The sequence below is a fragment of the Schistocerca gregaria genome, chromosome X (assembly GCF_023897955.1).
Source record: "Schistocerca gregaria isolate iqSchGreg1 chromosome X, iqSchGreg1.2, whole genome shotgun sequence".
In the NCBI taxonomy this organism is placed as follows: domain Eukaryota; kingdom Metazoa; phylum Arthropoda; class Insecta; order Orthoptera; family Acrididae; genus Schistocerca; species Schistocerca gregaria.
The window spans coordinates 750,703,553-750,724,326 of NC_064931.1; the positions used below are offsets into that span (position 1 = coordinate 750,703,553).

Here is a 20,774-nt window from a genome sequence, read left to right on the forward strand (position 1 = left end):
GCAATTGAACTTCTGCTTCGTGAGCAGAATAAAACATAATAATTGTATTTTTGTTCCTATCGTCATCGAGGTATTTCTTTGATTGAACACTTGGAAAACTTACAGGACGTGTTTGAAAAGAAAGATATATTCGTGTACTGACAAAAATCGTCTGCCGCCGGTGTCGAACCAACACAGTCAATTCAAATATTTTAAACAGATTTTTGCAACTACAGATTATTCTGCCACTGTTTGTAATAATACCATCTATTAAATTTTACATGTATAAGTCAAAGTAAGATCATATGTGATCGGCAAGTGAATGTTGTTTTTATTTTCGTTCGTTGTCTTGGTTTTGGTAGTCAGAATGCTCAAAAATGGCAGCGAGAAGGTAATTTCTTACACGGGTGTAGTCGGTGGAGAATTTGTGTGCAGTGATGAGTGACAAGTGATAACATTTTTTTCATCAGTCGTCAGGATGTCATCTGAAAGGTATGAAATCACATGTTTTTCATGTTTAGACAGTTCGCGTACATTTTGTTGTCCCCATAGCAAAATCAATACTTAATTAAGTGGGCCTGGCCTTAATTCTGTAAAGTAAAAGCTGTTTACTTTTTCTGCAGTTGATATTTATTTCTTTATAAATGACGCAGTGCCTACAGTTCATCATTGGATTGCTTACATCCATATAAATAGTAACTGACAGTTGTTTGTTTACAAATGTGGGTTACGTTTATTGTTTACCACCTTGGGTTAAGCGGCCTTTTGTCGATGGAATACATATTTACCTAGTGTTGTTGCGTTCTTTGTAGATGGAAAGGCGCTCATTACGATTATACCGTTTCTCGTGAAACGAATATTTCACTGCACAATAATCCTGAAAGCTATACTTTGGATCTTCGCCAGAATCGTTATTTACGATGTACAGTCAGCCTCTAGAATAATTATGAAAGCCATTTGCGCCGAGAACTGCCGTGTAATTTGCATTTAGTTAATCAACAGACATTTGGATGCAGTGTATAGTTTCCATTCGTACCCCGTCAATTCTTCTGTTTCTTCTAGACTATCAGTCAGCTGTAAGGGTGCTTTGGTAAGAGTCGTTTGCAAACATAAGTTGTTTACACGCTGATGATACTCGAAGAATTATGTTGGAAGTCGTACGTTGTGTGTGTTTGTGTGACAGTGGGAATATTATTGCAGTCTCTGCGAAATTTAGCAATTGTTTATCTATTGCTGTTAGCTCGGATAAACACATCGAAATAGTTTTTTTCGATTGTGCTCTGTTTCAGAACAGTAATGAGTGCGGTGTCAAGATGATACATTTACTGCCGACCGTTACTATGGCAAAGGAGATCATATAAGAAATATAATTATTTACTGTTATTCCGTGGTGTTGTATTTCCTTTTCTTTTACAAACCTGACAGCGTTTGCCTTGTTTTCAAGTAAAATACTTTTTCCTTGTACTTGTCTTTGTCGTGCACATATGACATGTGTTCCCACATTTTGACTTTATTGATTGTTTTTAGAGACACACTCATTGCTATCAGTATACATACACTGAATACGATTGTTATGCATTGAATTGTTACACAAAGAGGAGTTGTGAATTACCAAGTATATTGCTCTCTGTCATTGCAGATTATGATGCATACATAACAGGCTGGTAATCTGGCACATATCTTGCTTGTTAGCAAACAGAATATTAAAAAAATTATGAAAAGAAGTATCCCACGTAACAGTCCACTTCATGAGTTCACATTCAAAAGGGTCAAAATGAGACTTGCCCTAGTACTTTGTTCGGGTGATGAATTTTCATCAGTTTTGTGGTTGGGCTATATTTTGTGTGTTCACATAATGAGAACATGAGACTTGCAAAATTAATTTTGGTTCAGAGAGAGAGGTACCACTTATTTCAATTTATAAATAATAAAAATATTGTTTATCAGATTAGAGAATAACACATTTTTCCAGTCATTGACCTTTGTATCTTGTTATTACTTTCTGAAGTTCTCACTAATATTTTAGCATTGAAGTTGAATTGAAACATTTCAGCCACATCTATACTTTTTTATGGTTTTAAAGCCAGCTTAAAATCAGTTGACTTTGTGACAGAAGAACTGTAAATGAATACAGATGTAAAGTGACACTGCATGTAACACAGAAACTGACAGTAGAACTTTCCACATAATTAATGACTGTGCACAACATAAAAAGGAGTATTAAAACTGCCTGAAAATTGTACACACTTTCTGTTGTTTGTAACTGACAGAGGTCTGAGCCTTTCGTTGTTAATAGAATAAAATCTTACGTCCTATGAGATAATGTGCCCATTTAACGTCACTGCAGTGTCCAGTATGAACTAGGTATTTCTTATGTACCTTAGGTGTCTGCTTTCACTGTGGGTGTTAACAAGTATTTAATGTTATCTGTTCATTTGTTAGTTCTGTTTTGTTTTCTTCCATTGAATGATGAAATATTAATGTTTTAACAGACCAAGTCAAACATAAAATTGGGGTGTACGCTAATGTACCTGTAGTTCCTGTAACTTTTTAAGAGTACATTATTTGCTGCCATCCCATGAAGTGGCTCAGAATGATACATCCTGGACAGCTGCATGCAAAAGTATGTCAAATGTAATGAAACTTTTAAGTAATAGGCATGTATTTCACAACCACTCAGCAATTTCAGGCTGTTCTAATGCATGGTTAATAAGTTCAGAAAATGTTGTAGGTCCTTCAGGAAATTTCATTGATTAATTCTGACAACACTTTGCGGCTGCTATTTTAATAACTGCACCGTGCAAGGTTTTATTTTTCTCCTTGCATGAAGTTGTGAGCTGTGTACAAGTTATATCAGCTGTTTATCTAAACTTGGTATGCAGATGTTAAAATTGTGGCATTGTTCAGTTCACCATTGGTAGTACATAAACTTTTTCATCTGTAATAATCCTATACAAAAGCATAGCAATTTAGATTGTTTCCTTGGAGCATTTTCTTTGGCCTCCATGCAACTTTGCTTTGGCTGCCAGTGATTTTCTTTCCATCCAGCATCTCATGTTATTATTTTCTGGCCAACTGTGCATGACAGTGTGAAGGAAACTCACTTCGGTGGCAATGTGAGGGAAACTGTCTGCTGCTAGTTATTGTCACCATTGCCAAATTGCTGTTAAAGGGATACACAATAATTGGTTCCAAATTATGTTGAAAATGTCAGTGTTGGAGTACTACGCAGAAAAGTTTTGGGAGACAAGTATTTGCATTAAAATAAACACCATTTTCTCAGACTTACTGTAAAAATGGTTGGATAGTTTCCATTTGAAATATTGGTAGGAGAAATGATCTGGCTCTGTAATCAGTTTTTTGATCCATAGGGAAAACATTAAGAATCGCAATATTATGGGTATTGCTGTTTGTGTATCTCATTTACATCACATTGTGTTTGAATTCATCTTGACACACTTTTATGTTGTTCATTCCTTATATTTGAAGATAACATATGTGACCATTAATCTGTTGTAAAAAGTTTTGTCTAGGAAAAAATAAAGAAAAAGAGCAAATCATTCTAAAAGAATTCATCCACAGAAGTGAAATTGAGCTAGAATGATGTTTGATATTCCGAGGCCATCTCATTTCAGTCCCATGTAACACTGTGTGATGTTTGTTAATCTTTTTCCATGCTACTCCTGCCTTCTTTCCTCAGTGAAGATTCTTAAGAATCTGTGATAATGTAGTAACAAGTAGTCACTAATGCCAGTTCAGTTAATGTATTCTCACTGAAGGTAATAATAATAATGTCGTGTGACGAGGGCCTCCCGTCGGGTAGACCGTTCGCCTGGTGCAAGTCTTTCAATTTGACGCCACTTCAGTGACTTGCGTGTCAATGGGGATGAAATGATGATGATTAGGACAACACGATACTCAGTCCCTGAGTGGAGAAAATCTCCGACCCAGCCGGGAATTGAACCCGGGCCCTTAGGATTGACATTCCATCGCGCTGACCACTCAGCTACCGGGAACGGACCTCACTGAAGGTGAAACGTATGGCCTAAAGTAGTCAAATGATAATGTGAACACATAGGAAGATTGGCGTTGGCACTGGGATTCTCAACAGGTAGCTGATTGCATCAGCAGCTGTTGCACTCAGTTTCTGGGCACTGCATTAGATCTCTGAACTTTCAACAATAGTCTCGGTAATTGTTGTCAGGAGTGACTAATTGTAACTGTTGCTGTAATGACATTATGTAATAAATAATCAATCTGTTACTGGTCAGTCAGTGACATCATGGTGCTATACTGTCAGAGGTTGTGTTAATATCTGCGATTTAGGAATGCTAGGCGCTACAGCCTGGAACCGCTACGGTCGCAGGTTCGAATCCTGCCTCGGACATGGATGTGTGTGATGTCCTTAGGTTAGTTAGGTTTAAGTACTTTTAAGTTCTAGAAGACTTATGACCTTAGAAGTTAAGTCCCATAGTACTCAGAGCCATTTAGGGATGCTAATGCTGTGGCAAAACTCTACTTCCTAATGGAAGGCAATTTGATGTTGCTTTTGACCCGTGACATCATCATGGCAGACATCACTATTTAAAGCATGCACAGTTTGGTGACCATTATGGCACTCACTACACCCATGAACAAACATAAGTAAAACACAATACAAAATACTTAACTCCAGCAACAATATGGAAACTAATGGGACAACTTCTGGAAGTAGGGATTTTGGGTGTGGACAAATTAGGTATTTTACAATAAGAATAACAATACCATTACAAAACAAATATTAACCCAAAAATCAAGCACATGAGATTCCTAACACTGAAAAACAACCAAAAAAATGCATAAAATAATACCATTGGCATCGTAACTTTAACTTGACTTATATATCTCAAATAAAGACAATGATCCCAGTAACCCACACACAACTTGGAAACCCGGTATTACAAAGTTTGCTTGACATATATAGTTCACAAAAAGCCCTCGGTACTATGAACACCCACACAAATCCAAAACCCAATACTGCAAATATCACTCGACCTGCATGGCAACTAAAACAAAGCTCACAGTACAAAAAACCAACATAACCAAATCATCAAATCCAGTATGCAAACCTTCACTCGCCCTATCTATCTAAATCAAAGTTCACATTACAACAAACCAAAAATTGCTCCCGTAACTAATATAAAAAATGCAACCTAACCAGTGATGGCAAACTAATATACATAATGCCTGCCAGCCGCAATCCAACAATTACGAAATTCTAACAATAAAAACCCCAAAATTCATGATAACTTGCATCATCATCAATTTTGATATGTATAAATAACTATGAACACACATACCATATGTTGTTGTTGTTGTTGTTGTTGTTGTTGTTGTTGTTGTCATTGTCATTATCTTCTAGCCAAAATCTGGCTTGAAACTGATCTGTTCTTCTAGTCAGTTTGTGCCACTACAATCAATAATTAATAAAAAACAAAAAATGTGTACCAACCAAAGCCATCGTCACACATCACGTAAGTCTCGGGTAACCCCCCCCCCCCCCCAAACACACACTAAAAAAGAAAACAAAACCATCTGTGATCAGTTCAAATAACTGTAGGAATGTGATCATAGGCAATATATCTTCACCTGTTGCAACAAGCAATGATGTTCCCATAAATTTCTGTGTCATATCCCTGACTGGAAAAAAGAATAGTATTAATTATCCAATTCTAAGAAATGCACATTATTAATAATTCCACACAAAAACAAGAGTCCATCAGTCACAATACACTAAATCAAAGTAACACAATAGCAAACTGGCACAAATTTCTAGTAATGACCTGACACTCAACTCACAATGACAAATGACTCACTGACATACCTAACGAACAACTTTGAAACAACACAAGTGTGTGCGACAAAATGCCACAACTTGAAATCAAGAAACACAAACACACTGTGTCACCATGGTGCCACATAACACTGTTACCTCATGGGTCAAAAATGGTTCAGATGGCTCTGAGCACTATGGGACTTAATATAAGTGGTCATCAGTCCCCTAGAACTTGAACTACTTAAACCTAACTAATCTAAGGACATCAAACACAACCATGCCCGAGGCAGGATTCAAACCTGCGACCGTAGCGGTCGCGCGGTTCCAGACTAAAGCACCTAGAACTGCACGGCCACACCGGCCGGCCCTCATGGGTCAAATCAGACGGGTGGAATAACACCTTCGGTTGCAATGGTGCCACTACTTGTGTTGAAATGGAAGTGAGCTGACGAATTTCTGTAGGTTAAAGTTAGTTATTGTTGTGGATTCTGATCTCTGATGACGGAGTCCCAGTAGGTTGACATATGGAACAAATTTGGTTTTATCCAACATAATTTTATGCTATTTATGAGACTATGCTCAGCAACAATTTTTTTTTCTTCTTCGAAATTACAATTTTTAATCTAACATTGCTGTTATGCACAATTTTCGGATACTGTATGGACTGATTAGAAGGGAGGGAGATTTGGTGCAACGTCCCGTTGACATGAAGGTCATTAGACACAGCACAAGCTCAGATTGTATCGAGGATGGGGAAGGGAATCACCCGTGCCCTTTCAAAGGAACCATTCCAGCATTTGCTGGAGCAATTTAGAGAGCTCATGGAAAACCTAAATCTGAATGGTTGGATGTGGGTTTGAACCATCGTTCTCCCACATGCAACTCCAGTGTGCAAACCACTGCACCACCTCGCTCAGTGGGGCTGATTGACTAACCTAGTTGCTGCTCATCTGATAATGAATGTTGTTAATTTCAGGGACTGTGAGACAAAGATAAGAGATGATTTTCCAGAATGCTGCATGGTATTGTCATGAACATGAAGATTCGTTTAAATATTACAGTGTCATCACGTCTCATTAGAACTGAGTGGGATGGTGCAGTTGTCAACACACTGAAATTGCGTTCCAGATGGTAAGGTTCAAATCCCTGTCTAGCAATCCAGATGTATTGTTACAGGGTTTCTGTAAATTGATTGAGGTAAATGCCAGTATGGATCCTTTGAAAAAGGACACAGTCCGTTCTGCTCCCATTCTTTTCAGATCTGAATTTGTGCTCCATTTCTAATGAATTTGTCATGAGTAGCATGTGTGTGCTACAGACGAAATGGAAGAAATGAAGGAAAATGTGCTTGACAGAACATAGCTGTGTCAGACCTGGTGTTGAGTTTGCTGTCTGGTTTTTGCAGCCACTCAGCACATTTCTCGTATCCCTGAAAACAAGAAGTGGGATATTGGGGCTCATACATGAAGTGAGTGAGTGCTCTGTACTAGAGTACCTCAGATAGCCAGATGTTGTCAGAGGACACCCATTGTTATATCCAGATATGAACACAGTGTTCCCAGAGATGAGTGTGGAAAGGACTTTTAATTATTTGTTGTATACAGAGTTTGGCATACCGTTCGGTGAGTCATTAATAAAAGAAGAACTTTCTGACTAGCTTATCTGTAGAAGAATGTTAGCCAACTTTGGCGATCATTACTTGAGTAGCAACAATACACCCTCAATTAGTTGTGATATGTTAGAAGCTGTTTGAAAATACAGTACTACAGTAGCAGTAAATTCAACAGTTGTGAGCACTATCCATTAATATGGAAATATGAGAGTTTATCTGTGGCAAATAGATACCGGATCGTTACACAGATACTGTAGTATTAAAATTTTGAGTTTGTCAATAGCAGAAGTTCTTTACCTACTTTAAGCACAAGTTAAATGATGACTGATAAATCAATTTTGTGTACTAACACCCCTGATTCAGCCCACACAGTAGGGTAAGAACAGTCTGCCAAGTAAATAAGATTATGTTAAGGAAGTGTAGCTCTCATGCAAGGCAACCATAGTTATCAATCTTCAAAGCTACTGTTTGGCTAATGAGGAGAGAGAGGATGATAGACTTCTTTGTGGAAAGATCCTTGGGTCTGCAAACATTTCTCTCTTTGAATCGTGGTCCTCTTGTCATGCATATGCTTGATGTTTCTATCTAAAATCTTTGTGGAAAGCTAAAATATAAGTTACAGTTTGACACTGATGTAAATCAATCTAAATGCTTCAGTTTAGTCTTATATGAAAAGTATGGTCATAGTATATTTCCTCGTCTCAATATCATGTCAATTAGATGCAGCCTTACATTAGAACTGTGCAGCTGCCCTTTCTGTACGTGCTAAATATTACCATACTATAGCATTGTCTGGTGACTAGCATTACAATAAAGCAATTAAAAGAGAAAGGGAAAACGAACTTTAATATGAACATATACACAAAGCAGTAGATACAGTAACTGCTGGTGGACCTGCACCCTCACATTTTGCTCCAATTTACTACAATCGTGCTTAGACATGACACGCAGCCGAGATTTAATTTTCGCACAGTGCGTAAATGTCTTATGAGGAACAAGAATAATTTTCCTAGATTGTGGTTATATAGACGTCTTGTTTCGCATCGAAAGTTTTGCAAAATTCCTGCTGACTTACTAACTTTTTGGTGTTGACATTGAGTCAGTATACTGTGGAGACAAGATGATTAAGGGAAAAGAGTGGAAAAATAAGATACCATTATGTTCTGACATTAGTGGTTACACTATTAAAATCATTTATATATGCCAAATGTGTATTGTCAACCATACGAAGTGGCGCGGCCGTTGAATTCTAATTGTAGGGAGTGGAAGTAAAGACGGTGGTCAGCTGAAATTCCGAGAAAGCGTGCTTTATCTGCGGAGGGAGACCCTAGCAGAAAGCCCGCGCGCCTATTCAGTCCGCTGGAACACTGTGGGACCCCGCTAATGAGGACTGATGGCAGACGGAGGCGATTCAGCGAAACTCCGTGAGATACGAGATGGTGTAATGCCTTAATAAATGGAACAGTGCATTTGCCCTTTTACTGTGTGTGTGTGTGTGTGTGTGTGTGTGTGTGTGTGTGTGTGTGTGTGTGTGTGTGTGTGTGTGTGTTGGGGGCGCTATGGGTAAAGGGTGTTGTCCAAATTGCCTTGGGCACGTCTCGTGCTTATGCTTATAATAATAATAATAATAATAATAATAATAATAATAATAATAATATTACATTAAAATTAACAGCAGCGCAAGAAATACTTTTAATTCGATTATTGGGTCATTTTACCGCGATAATTTGATTGGCATGTTCTTTCAAATTATTGACTAAATTTTCTCACAAAGCTACTTGTATAATTGACACAATCGACACATTACGCAGCAAACACAGAAGTATCGAGGTTTCTCTCCGTTCCATTCAAGCTGCTGAAATGCCCATGTACAGGCTGTCAGTTTCGTCAGAAAAGCGTGAGCTGAGCAGCGCGTATTGATGTTTTTGGAATGCCTGCTGGTTACCATGCAAAAAACAGTTTTTTCTCGGTGCAGGTCATTGTGTTTGAGGTCAGAATATTTTGCAGACGTTTGTTACAGATATAGTTCAGTGACATCACATGCTGTTTATTATTATTTTTATGTGGGTACGACATTTGTTGTCTCTTCCATTTACCAGCAACAGCCATCTTGTCTGAGGGAACTACAATGAATTATGGTTAAAAACGAAGCGTAATTCATTTTAAAATCCTTCAAGGAGGCTGAAAGGCTTCTGATTTAGTTTTCCAACATTGTTCGTGCTGTAATTAGAATTTGTTTGTAGATGATGTTATTGACTCGTTAGATAGGTGGTAGGTATTCCACAGATAGACCTGGCACACCCTGTGGTCCGAAGAGTTAAACGTCTCTTCGAGAAGGTGGTCAGTGGAGACGGTTTGGTCCAATGCAAATGTTCCTCCCTTTCGTTTATAGATTTAAACGTGATCCCATTGCAGTTAAAGCAGACACCGGAGCATTTAAACGTCAACTGCACATCTAAGTGCACAGTTGCGAAGCGATAGTACTTTAGACAAGCGCGTGAAAACAGTTATGGAGAGCATTAATTGATGACTTGGATTTATTGCGAAAATTGTGGCAAAAACCTCCGTGACTTCCTACTGAGGGCCGCTCGCCAGGGCGCAGTAGACGATATCGAAGGAATTCAGTCAAGAACTGGCAATGCTAAAAATAATCTCGTTTCGGGACAGTCGTTTTACAATTGTGCAGTCGCTATCATTTATCTTGCTTGAAAGACCATTAGAATAGCTTCACAGAGATTATGACGTGTGCGGAGGCATAGTCATTCTACCTTGTTGCCTTTACGAGGAGGAAAAGGAGAGGCGAGAATCAAAAGTTTCACTGTCAACCTTGCTCCGTGCACTCTGCGATGGTTATCCAGTGTCTGACAAACATATATGAAGCACACAGAGTGGGAGGAGGAAACAAAGTGAAACTTCGCGGTTTGGGAGGGTATGCGTAGTTATTGCAGTGATTACAAAATAGTCAAATTTTAATGAAATGGGCAGCATTTGTCCACTGACCAGTATGGCGCTGCACTGCCCTATCCTGGTTGCATACACAAATTCGTTTCGGAAAGGTGTCATAAATCCGTTGTGTTCTCTTCTGAGGCGAGCTGGCCCACAAATGTAACTTGCCCTTGATATCCCGCACTGGCACGGAGTTGAAGTCCAAGCTTTCCCACGCATGTTCTCTTGGGTACTGATTTGAAGATCTTGCTTGCCATTGGAGTACCAAAACATCACGCACACTGTTCATAGAGAGACATGCCATGTGTGAGCTAGCATTGTCCAGTTGAAAAACGGCACTTTGAGACAGCGGCGCGAGGAGAAACACAGGACGACACAGTTCTGAGCCCGTGGTCTAGTGGTAATCGTCGTGCATTCTAAACTTACAGTCGCCTGTTCGCGTCCAACTGCATTTTGGCAACTAACTCTAAATATAGATAAATGTAAATTAATGCAGATGAATAGGAAAAAGAATCCCGTAATGTTTGAATACTCCATTAGTAGTGTAGCGCTTGACAGTCACGTCGATTGAATATTTGGGCGTAACATTGCAGAGCGATATGAAGCGGGACAAGCATGTAATGGCAGTTGTGGGGAAGGCGGATAGTCGTCTTCGGTTCATTGGTAGAATTTTGGGAAGATGTGGCTCATCTGTATAGGAGACCGCTTAAAAACACTAATACGACCTATTCTTGAGTACTGCTCGAGCGTTTGGGGTCCCTATCAGGTCGGATTGAGGGAGGACATAGAAGCAATTCAGAGGCGGGCTGATAGATTTGTTACTGGTAGGTTTGATCATCATGGGAGTGTTACGGAAATACTTCAGGAACTCCGGTGGGAGTCTCTAGAGGAAAGGAGGCGTTCTTTTCGTGAATCGCTACTGACAAGAGAACCTCCCCGTCGCACCCCCCTCAGATTTAGTTATAAGTTGGCACAGTGGATAGGCCTTGAAAAACTGAACACAGATCAATCAAGAAAACAGGAAGAAGTTGTGTAGAACTATGAAAAAATAAGCAAAATATACAAACTGAGTAGTTCATGCGCATGATAGGCAACATCAAGGGGACCATGAGCTCAGGAGCGCCGTGATCCCGTGGCTAGCGCGAGCAACTGCAGATCGAGAGGTCCTTGGTTCGACATCCACAAGAAAACATAAATCGGGCAAGGTAGAAGAATCTTTTTACCCATTCGCCAAGTGTACAAGTTAGGTGGGTCGACAACATATTCCTGTCATGTGACGCACATGCCGTCACCAGTGTCATATAGAATATATCAGACGTATTTTTCTGTGGAGGAATGTTGACCTATGACCTTGCGATCAAATGTTTTCGGTTCCCATTGGAGAGGCACGTCCTTCCGTCTACTAATTGCGCGGCTTTGCGGTGCGGTCGCAAAACACAGACACTAAACTTATTACAGTGAACAGAGACGTCAATGGACAAACGGATAGATCATAACTTTGGGAAAATAAAGTTTGGAAGGTAGGAGACGGATACTGGCAGGAGTAAAGCTGTGAGTACCGGACGTGAGTCGTGCTTCGGTAGCTCAGTTGGTAGAGCACTTGCCCGCGAAAGGCGAAGGTCCCGAGTTCGAGTCTCGGTCGGGCACACAGTTTTAATCTGCCAGGAAGTTTTAAATCTGAGGGGGTTACGATGGGGAGGTTCCCTTGTGAGGACATTTAGAGAACTAGCACTTGAGGCTGACTGCAGTACAATTTTACTGCCGCCATCTTACATTTCGCGGAAAGACCACAAAGATAAGAGAGATTAGGGCTCGTACAGAGGCATATAGGCAGTCATTTTTCCCTCGTTCTGTTTGGGAGTGGACCAGGGAGAGAAGATGCTAGTTGTGGTACGGGGTACCCTCCGCCACGCACCGTATGGTGGATTGCGGAGTATGGATGTAGATTTAGGATGTCCGTGACGTACCGTTGTACCGCCAGAGTTCCCAAAATCACTGACTTGAAATCATACCCTAAGGCTCCTTACACCATGATGCCAGCGGCAACACAGCTGTGCCTGCCCGAAACATTGTAAGAATGGGCCTTCTTCCCAGATTGCCGCTGTACTCGCCGAAGGTCATCCGCATAGTGCAGGACCGTGATTCATCGCAGAGCACAGTGCAACACCATTCATCAACAGTCCATGCTTCGGGGTCACGTCGCCGCTCCAAATGCAGTAGTTTGCATTGTGCTGTTAACGGCAATTCCCTACTCCGGCTGCTGCTAGTCTTCGACCAATGGTGCGGGATGACAGAACGTTGCAGGGAATCCATTACAATTTCGCGGATGGCAGGCGCAGATGTGAAGAGGTTACGATATGTTAGGTGCACAATACGGCGATCATCCCGTGGGATGGTCATAAGTTGTCGATCAGAACTTTGACGATGAGTACAGTGCAACATCAGGGCACTATGAAATCTGAATGCCCCACAAATCTGAACATTGCACGATTCGACCAGCCATCCCACCCACAATGAGATTCTATTCGATCTCTGTTAGGTGCCGGAAGTGCAGTCTCATACAGTATGCAGCATTTACGTATCCTTCACAGTAATCACTCAACGTCTGACGCTGTTCGCGCCCTTTTTACACTATCATACCTAGTAACAACACTTAACACGAACACCACCAATGAACTCTGGTGGCCGTTCTACCTGCCCCAGAGAATAGTGTGTGCGTGCGTGCGTGCTCGCGCGCTTAGTTAGTGACATGCGGCTATGTCTTCTGGCTGCCCAAGTTTTTGTCAAGCTGTATATGCAGGTACAGGCGATAGGCAAAATAATGTGAACACCTGTACTTATTTGGGAGTGGTTTATTATTAATGGTTTTGACCCCCATTTGCCCGTAATACAGCTGCGATTCTTCTTGGAATACTGTCATATAATGACTGTGTAGTCTCCACTGGAATGTTATGCCACTCTTCGATCAGAACCTCTTCCAACTCCTGCAGTGACGATGGAGGCGGAAATCTGCTTCAAAGTCTGTGCTCCAACACCTCCCACAAGGGTTCGATAATGTTCAAGGTCGAGGGCTGTGCTGGGCAGGGAAGACGCTGCAGTTCAGTTGCATGCACTTCATACCACGATTGTACTGTCCTGGCTGTGTGAATCGGTGCATTATCGTCCTGAACTGTGGTATCATTGTTGGGAACAACATTTTAATCGTGGGGTGCACCTGATCACCTAAAATGTTCATCTAATCGTTGGCTGTAACACGGTCTTTGAGAGTAATAGTGGGACCAGCAGAATACCATGATATGACTTCCCACACCATTCCATTTCCACCTCCATGCTTAACCGCTGCAATCAAGCAATCAGGATTGAGGGTTCTTTTGGCGTTCTCCAGACGTAAACCCGGTCGGATGTTGGAAATAACGAAAATGTTGACTCGTCGGACCATATGAGGTGTTCCCACTGATCAGCCGTCCAGCATTTATGCTTCTGATACCATGTATTACGCTTCTTTGCGTTGGTTCTCATCACTAATGTTTTCGGTATAGCAGCTCGTCCATGAATATTCGCTTTATGGAGTTCTCGGTGGACAGTGTCGATAGATACGGGATCTCGAAGATGACCATTGAGCTCTGCAGTCACTTGAGCCGCCGTAGCTTTGTGTTGTTTTGACACAATTCGTGTTAGCGTTCGACGATTTCTCATTAAGTTTTTATTTTCGCCCACTATTACGTTTTCCCGATGATGTCTTTCCGTGTTTTGTCTAGCTTGTCATGACTGTTCAGTGTCTCTTGAAACATTCAATAACTTGGCTGTCGTGGTTACTGATGCTCCACCTAATCGGGCCCCCATAATCTGCCCTCTTTGAAACTCTGTTAGGTCTTTCATTTCACGTCGACCTCGGCCTCTGAATGCAAATACGAATGTGCACTACTCGTAAATAGTCTGCACTAATGCCTAGTCCGTACTGAACACGTACAGTCCAGCGCGACACTTGATTTAACTGCGTTGATGACCGTCAAACACAACCATCTCGTTACTATCACTGTTCACATTATTTTGCGTATCCCCTATATATAATTTGTTGACAATGACTTCAGCAATAATCACTAGTGATAAATATACACGGTTTGGAAGAAACCGAGTGGTTACATTATTTTGACATCTTCAAAAGTTTGGGAATTTCAAGAAGCAGAATAAATGGTATCCCTACGAACCCAACGAACAGAAGATGAAGTGTGGAGGTCTCTAAAATATCGCATAATGCCAAACTTGATGTTTTACTTAACCGAGCAAAGTAATGGTCTATGATTGATGGTATGCTGATGGAGATATTCACAATTCGTTCATCAGATTGGTGAAGCAGTGAACATAGAGAAGTATTGCACACAGTCAGAAGAAATACATAAATACTTAGTAGTTAAACTGCTCTATACTGACAAATGTGAATGAGTTTCAAACGTTTCACGACAAGGCGAAGTGTTGTTGCGGTTACCGTATAGTCTGTAGTATGAAAGTCTTCAGCATACACAACATTTGCCAAATGTCTCTCAAATTAACGATTTGTTTTGGAAAGAATTTAAACTTTACTAACGAAGTAAAACTGTCTGATGAAGCAGTTTTTAGAGCATCATTGCTTGGCCGGAATGTGAAACGAAAGTGAAATTAGCGCTCTAATATCTGTTCGGAGGCGTAAAAGAGATCCACACACTTCTAACGTAACACGAACCATTAAAGATGTCAAATCAAGGTTTTCAAGCTGCATTAAACGGGTATTTTGGGGTATAGTTAATAATCGTGATATAACTGCCAAGATAACGAAGCAACTATTTTTAAATGGAACGATGTGCTTCCTTCATCAGCCTTAGAGATCTCTGAAGTTCGGCAGTGTATAACGCTCGTTGATTTTGATGAACACAGGGAACAGTGGTACTGACTCAACGCATTCTCGCCCCCGCTTGCATGTAAAAGGTGCAAAGCTGTACAAAGACCGACGACCCTCACATTTACAACATTTACGACCTACATTTGCAAGAAGTTTAATTGCAGACATTAGCCGGCCGCGGTGGTCTCGCGGTTCTAGGCGCGAGGTCCGGAACCGTGCGACTGCTACGGTCGCAGGTTCGAATCCTGCCTCGGGCATGGATGTGTGTGATGTCCTTAGGTTAGTTAGGTTTAAGTAGTTCTAAGTTCTAGGGGACCGATGACCACAGCAGTTGAGTCCCATAGTGCTCAGAGCCATTTGAACCATTTTTTTGCAGACATTAAACCACACCAAGGGTTTTGTCAGTAACTCTCGAAAGCTGTTTACATATATTGTTCTACATAAAAAAGAACAAGCAATATTTCAGTGCATAAAATATCAACGATACGACATAACTCGTTCCTTTATGTTTTGACACTTGTCGGTATCGTTGTTACGGTGTCCGTCATATTGTTATAAGCTTATCCCGTAGGCAGTATTCATTCAAGTAGACTTAAACAACTTGGGTTCGAAACCTCTGTATTCTGCAAATGACATCTGGAGTCTAGCCTTGTACGGAAGTGAAATGTGGACGATAAACAGAGCACACACGAGGAAAATAGCAGCTTTTTCTCATGACTTAAGCAAAGATACTGAATTGAATTCGAGGGCGGGGGAGAAATTTGTGATATCCCTCTGACTGTAAGAAGGAAACGGTTGATGGGAAGTATCCTGAGGTATGAAGCAATATGCAATTTGGTAATGGAAGAAAGCGTGGTGGTTAAAAATTGGAGAGATAGCCGAAGACCTGACTAAAGTAAGTATATTCAAATGGAAGTAGTGATAAAGAAATGAGAAGGCTCACTGCTGATAGATTAGCGTGGATAGCTACAGCAAACCAGTTTTCCGATTGAAGGAAAAACAGCTACTGCTATGTAATAAGTGGAGATACGCAGACAAATTTGATTTAAAAGCCACATACAAACCAGATCCCACGACTTCGTCTTTCCGGATGAAGTGATGCTACTCCAAGGCCACGTAGGACAATAGCTCGAACTGTTATGGAATGTTAGGAATGTAGTCGTTGCCTGGGATACCCTCTACAACATAGAATGAGTCTTAGTTTGAGTAACGAAAATTCATTACCATCAAGTCACTGCTTGAGCATTTACTGATAAACCCGACATTCCCTGGTATAGCTCACGTAATTCTCCTTTTTTAGGGCTATAAGTTCGCTGCCTGAAGAAAGTGTGGGCTTCTGATTTTGTCCAGTTAAATGCTGCGCGTTTTTTATTGCTATCGCTTGTTAAGCTAGAATGAGCGGTTCTGTAATCACTTGAGGTAGATTTTTTTGCCTTCTATGCGACCGGTGTTTTATCGGCTGGTTAGTGGATCATGACAAGTTGTATTCCGCAGCTGAGTATCACTGTTCGCTGCTTTCGTAGTGCTGGCCGTGGCCCGGCCCTGCTGTAACAATGGGACGCCGTGCCGTACCTGTCGACCTCAATTTCTTGTGCATCGCTAGCTGCATTAGGGCATGTGTGACGCTGCCCCACAACCGAACTGTGCCGTTGTTCGTACGAACCGGATCGCCACGTGTTCTCGCGCATCGACGTGACAAGTTACAATACCAAACTACGCTCAGTCGGATAAGTACTGTTGCTGGTAACAGTAAGGTACATATTCAGTACTTCGTTTGCATCTAGTGTAGTTTCGTACATAGTGTTGCAATGCTCAGTACTGCTTTAGGAGTTTCGATACGCTGGTTAACTACTGTCTTCTTTACGATGATCATAATTTTGATTTCGCTCGTGAAACTAGCAGATGTACGACCCCCGTTGTTTTTCACTTCACCGAGCGTCGAGAAACAATCGGCAATAAAACACCAAGCAGTTATTATGTGCAGCCTGTATCTGAGAAGCTCAGTTGTATTTTGTGCAATCCGTTTGCTCTCGGACCGGTTGAGGTGCTTTTAGAACGTGTGAACAGCGGGTAAGTGCCAGACAACCAGTCCCCACTCGCTTTTTCTGTCACTTATCGCTTCTTCCACTGGCAACGATTTGTAAATCGTAAAAATACTAAGTTGCATCTTGGTCGGTCTACGTTAAACTATAGATCTCTTCAGAACTGGTCGAGTAAGTCAGGTCAAAGGTCGGAGGAGTGCAGGGCCGTGCCATATCGAATAGAACCATCTCACGTAAAGCATTCTGGTGTAAACTGAAGCTTCGGGTTGAAGACATCTGTACTTAATTAACAAGGGGAGGCCACGACGTTGGGATCACGGATTTACTTCAAATTTTGTACACCTTTAGTAGGCCTTTGAAACAACATAATGTGCAAGTAATAAGATACACTACTCTGGCAATTCCGAGAAAATCGCAAAAGAAGCTTTGCGCATCAGTTACGTAACTAATGTATCTGTGCGCAGGTGCCGTACGTTAGAGTTAATGGTGGTGAAGTGGTTTGCGTTCGAGCTTCGTAAGACGAACGTGCATGAAGCAACGATTCGACCTCCGATCAAACCTTTATTTTTGTGGTACAAGTGTAAATTCTGTGATATTAGTTCTTACTACATTAGCAAGGCTCCCGCTACAAAGGTTAACTGCCAAACGGGGCCTGCCACTGTCTGCGTTGCGCGGAATGGCCACGCGGTTTGAGGCGCTATGTAACGGATTGCGCGGCCCCTCCCGCCGGAGGTTTGAGTGTCCCCCTCGTGTGTGTGTGTGTGTGTGTGTGTGTGTGTGTGTGTGTGTGTGTGTGTGTGTTTTGTTCGTAGCATATGTTAGTTTAAGTAGTGTGTAAGTCTAGGGACCGATGACGTCAGCAGTTTGGTCCCTTAGGAATTCACACACGTTTTAACTGTGTCTGCTGCTCGAAGCCTCGCGGCACACAGTAGTTCCGGGTGCCTTACCAGATTGCATGTATAAGGGATATCGCAAATCATGACAGGCATAGTGTTTCAGGGGACAACGGCCTTGCCGCAGTGGATACTCCGGTTCCCGTGAGATCACCGAAGTTAAGCGCTGTCGGGCGTGGTCGGCACTTGGATGGGTGACCATCCAGGACGCCATGCGCTGTTGGCATTTTTCGGGGTGCACTCACCCTCGTGATGCCAATTGAGGAGCTTACTCGACCGAATAGTTGCGGCATCGGTCAAGAATACCATCGTAACGACCAGGAGAGCGGTGTGCTGATCTCTCACGCCCGTCCTATCCGCACCCTCCACTGAGGATGACACGGCGGTCGGATGGTCCCGGCAGGCCACTCGTGGCCTGAAGACGGAGTGCTATACAGTTTCATGAAAACTCTCTGCGTTTCTTCATTTACTTTTCGATAATCATACATGTTTGTTCTAATAATGAAATTTAATTAAAATAGTAAGTAGTCATATAACATGAAATTCACTAAAACCTCACGCAAACACACGTGTTTTTTGCCAATTATATGACCTCTCAAATGTCATATAAATTAAATAATATGTCCAGTGACGATAAAAACAGATTTAAAAAAGTTAGGTTTTTTGGGCAGGAGTCGAACCGTCGCCTCATTCACGTTTGTGTCAAGATGCACGAACTCAGAACACTTGTCCACCATGAACTTTTATCATTCAGCGCCTTCGCCCAGATACATCCGTTGCATAATAGATGCGTAAAACATCTCTTGCCATTTTCTCGGAATTGCCAGAGTAGTGCATCTTACTACTTGCACATTAAATTGTTTTAACGGCCTACTAAAGGTGCACGAAGTTTGAAGTAAGTCTGTGGTGCTAACGTTGTGGTCTACCGTTTTAAGTTGGACACTTTTGTGGACAGATTTTGCCAGTTTGTCTTATTGAGGATCGTAAGTTATCTTATTAGCCGAACTTTTTAAAAATCTTAAGAGGGTACGTTCCTAGAAGAGTCAATCAAAGTATTACCTCTAGCCACAGAGATTTCTGAAAAAGACCATGAATGTAAAATTAGGGCGATTCGAGCTCACACGGAAGCTTTCCAACACACGAAGTACCCTCCGCCTCACATCATAAGATGGCTCGTGGAGTGCATACGCGGATGTAGGTTCTTGGTGTCCAAATCGTAGAGAAGCGTCCAGTGACTGCTGCACGATATTCTGGCTTCACCTACATTTATAATTGGCTGGCCACCATGTAGCGTGACTTACCAACAATTTGACATATCCTGTGAATCACGGTACAGTGTAGCGTTTTTCACGTTGACAAGCCATTGCTATAGGTGAAAGAACTTTAATAAGTACAGAAACAGTCGTAGGGCAGATGAGGAACTGAACCTCGGACGTTTGGTAAAGTGGTCAAGTCCTTACTTAATTTACACACAATAAATTTCGAAGTAAACCGCTTTATTTAAATCTTCGGCACAGTTTTCCTACAGTAGTAAGGTTCTATCACAGACATGTATTTACTTAAATATTTACTGCCTTGAAGTGGATGTTTAATCTGTTGACTCATGGAATTAGAAAATTTCTTTTGTGTATTATGCAGTTGGTTTTTGTTGGTTCTTCTCCATATCCTCCCCATCCTTAGTCTTCTTCTGCTTCTGTACACCATATCCCAGATGAGGGTAAAACGAGAACTGCAGTTGCTTGTTTCAGGCTGTTCTAGGTTTTTTTTTTTTTTTAAATTGCGTAACTTAGGATTGAGAACACTCTTTCGGAACAAGAGTCATGTTTTTGCACTTTCGTATTGCTGCAGTTGGAGTATCACTCTCGGCAGCAAGCCACACGGGCTGAGCTGGTGTAATGAATGGCATAAGCCACGGGTAATGAATCGATTTGGTCACAGATAATTTCAGTGGACGACAGATTCTGTTAACACATGTAAGAAGGAATTGTCACCAAATTGACCTCATAATTTAAGGAGAAATGGTTGGTTCAGGTGGTTCTGAGCACTATGGGACTTAACTGCTGAGGTCATCAGTCCCCTAGAACTTAGAACTACTTATACCTAACTAACCTAAGGACATCACACACATCCATGCCCGAGGCAGGATTCGAATCTGCGACCGTAGCGGTCGCGCGGTTCCAGACTGTAGCGCCTAGAACCGCTCGGCCATTTAAGGAGAAGGAAGGGCACTTGCAGTAAGGTATCAGCCAGAGCAATCAACCCCGAGCGAAATGTTTGGCCATAATTCTGCTGGTGCACAGTTATGACCTGAACGTAACAGCTTCTAAACATACGCGCATACCGGGTGTCATTCGCTCCGCTCGACTGCAGCAACTTAATGCCCGAGCGCGAAGTACTATACAATGGAGTGAGTAAAAGGTTTGTGAAATACCGTATTGACATTGGAAACTTATTTGTTCATTGTGTACGCGGTTTCCAAACTGGGCTGGTGCCAGAGATCTCGCTGCTTTGAACATTTTTTGTGTGTCTTTAAAGAAGTAAATCAACGTTATTTAAGTATTAACACCTTTATTTTGCGTTATTTTCTGTGGATAACACGCGATCTAGTGTT

At 41.6% G+C, this 20,774-nt stretch overlaps 1 protein-coding gene and 1 pseudogene across 4 annotated transcripts in view; both read left to right on the forward strand.

Annotated features, from left to right (window-relative positions):
• Window positions 1-341: 341 nt before the first annotated feature.
• LOC126299431 (rho GTPase-activating protein 39) overlaps window positions 342-20,774 on the forward strand; it is a 319,731-nt gene continuing 299,298 nt past the window's right edge. Inside the window, exon 1 of one of the 4 annotated variants that reach the window (XM_049991331.1) lies at window positions 342-471. In XM_049991331.1, coding sequence (XP_049847288.1) covers window positions 458-471 — 14 coding nt within the window. In that variant the 5' untranslated portion in view covers window positions 342-457. The remainder of the gene's footprint in view (window positions 472-20,774) is intronic. The other 3 variants (XM_049991333.1, XM_049991330.1, XM_049991332.1) reach the window with 3 other exon arrangements.
• Window positions 18,272-18,389, forward strand: LOC126299637 (5S ribosomal RNA; annotated as a pseudogene).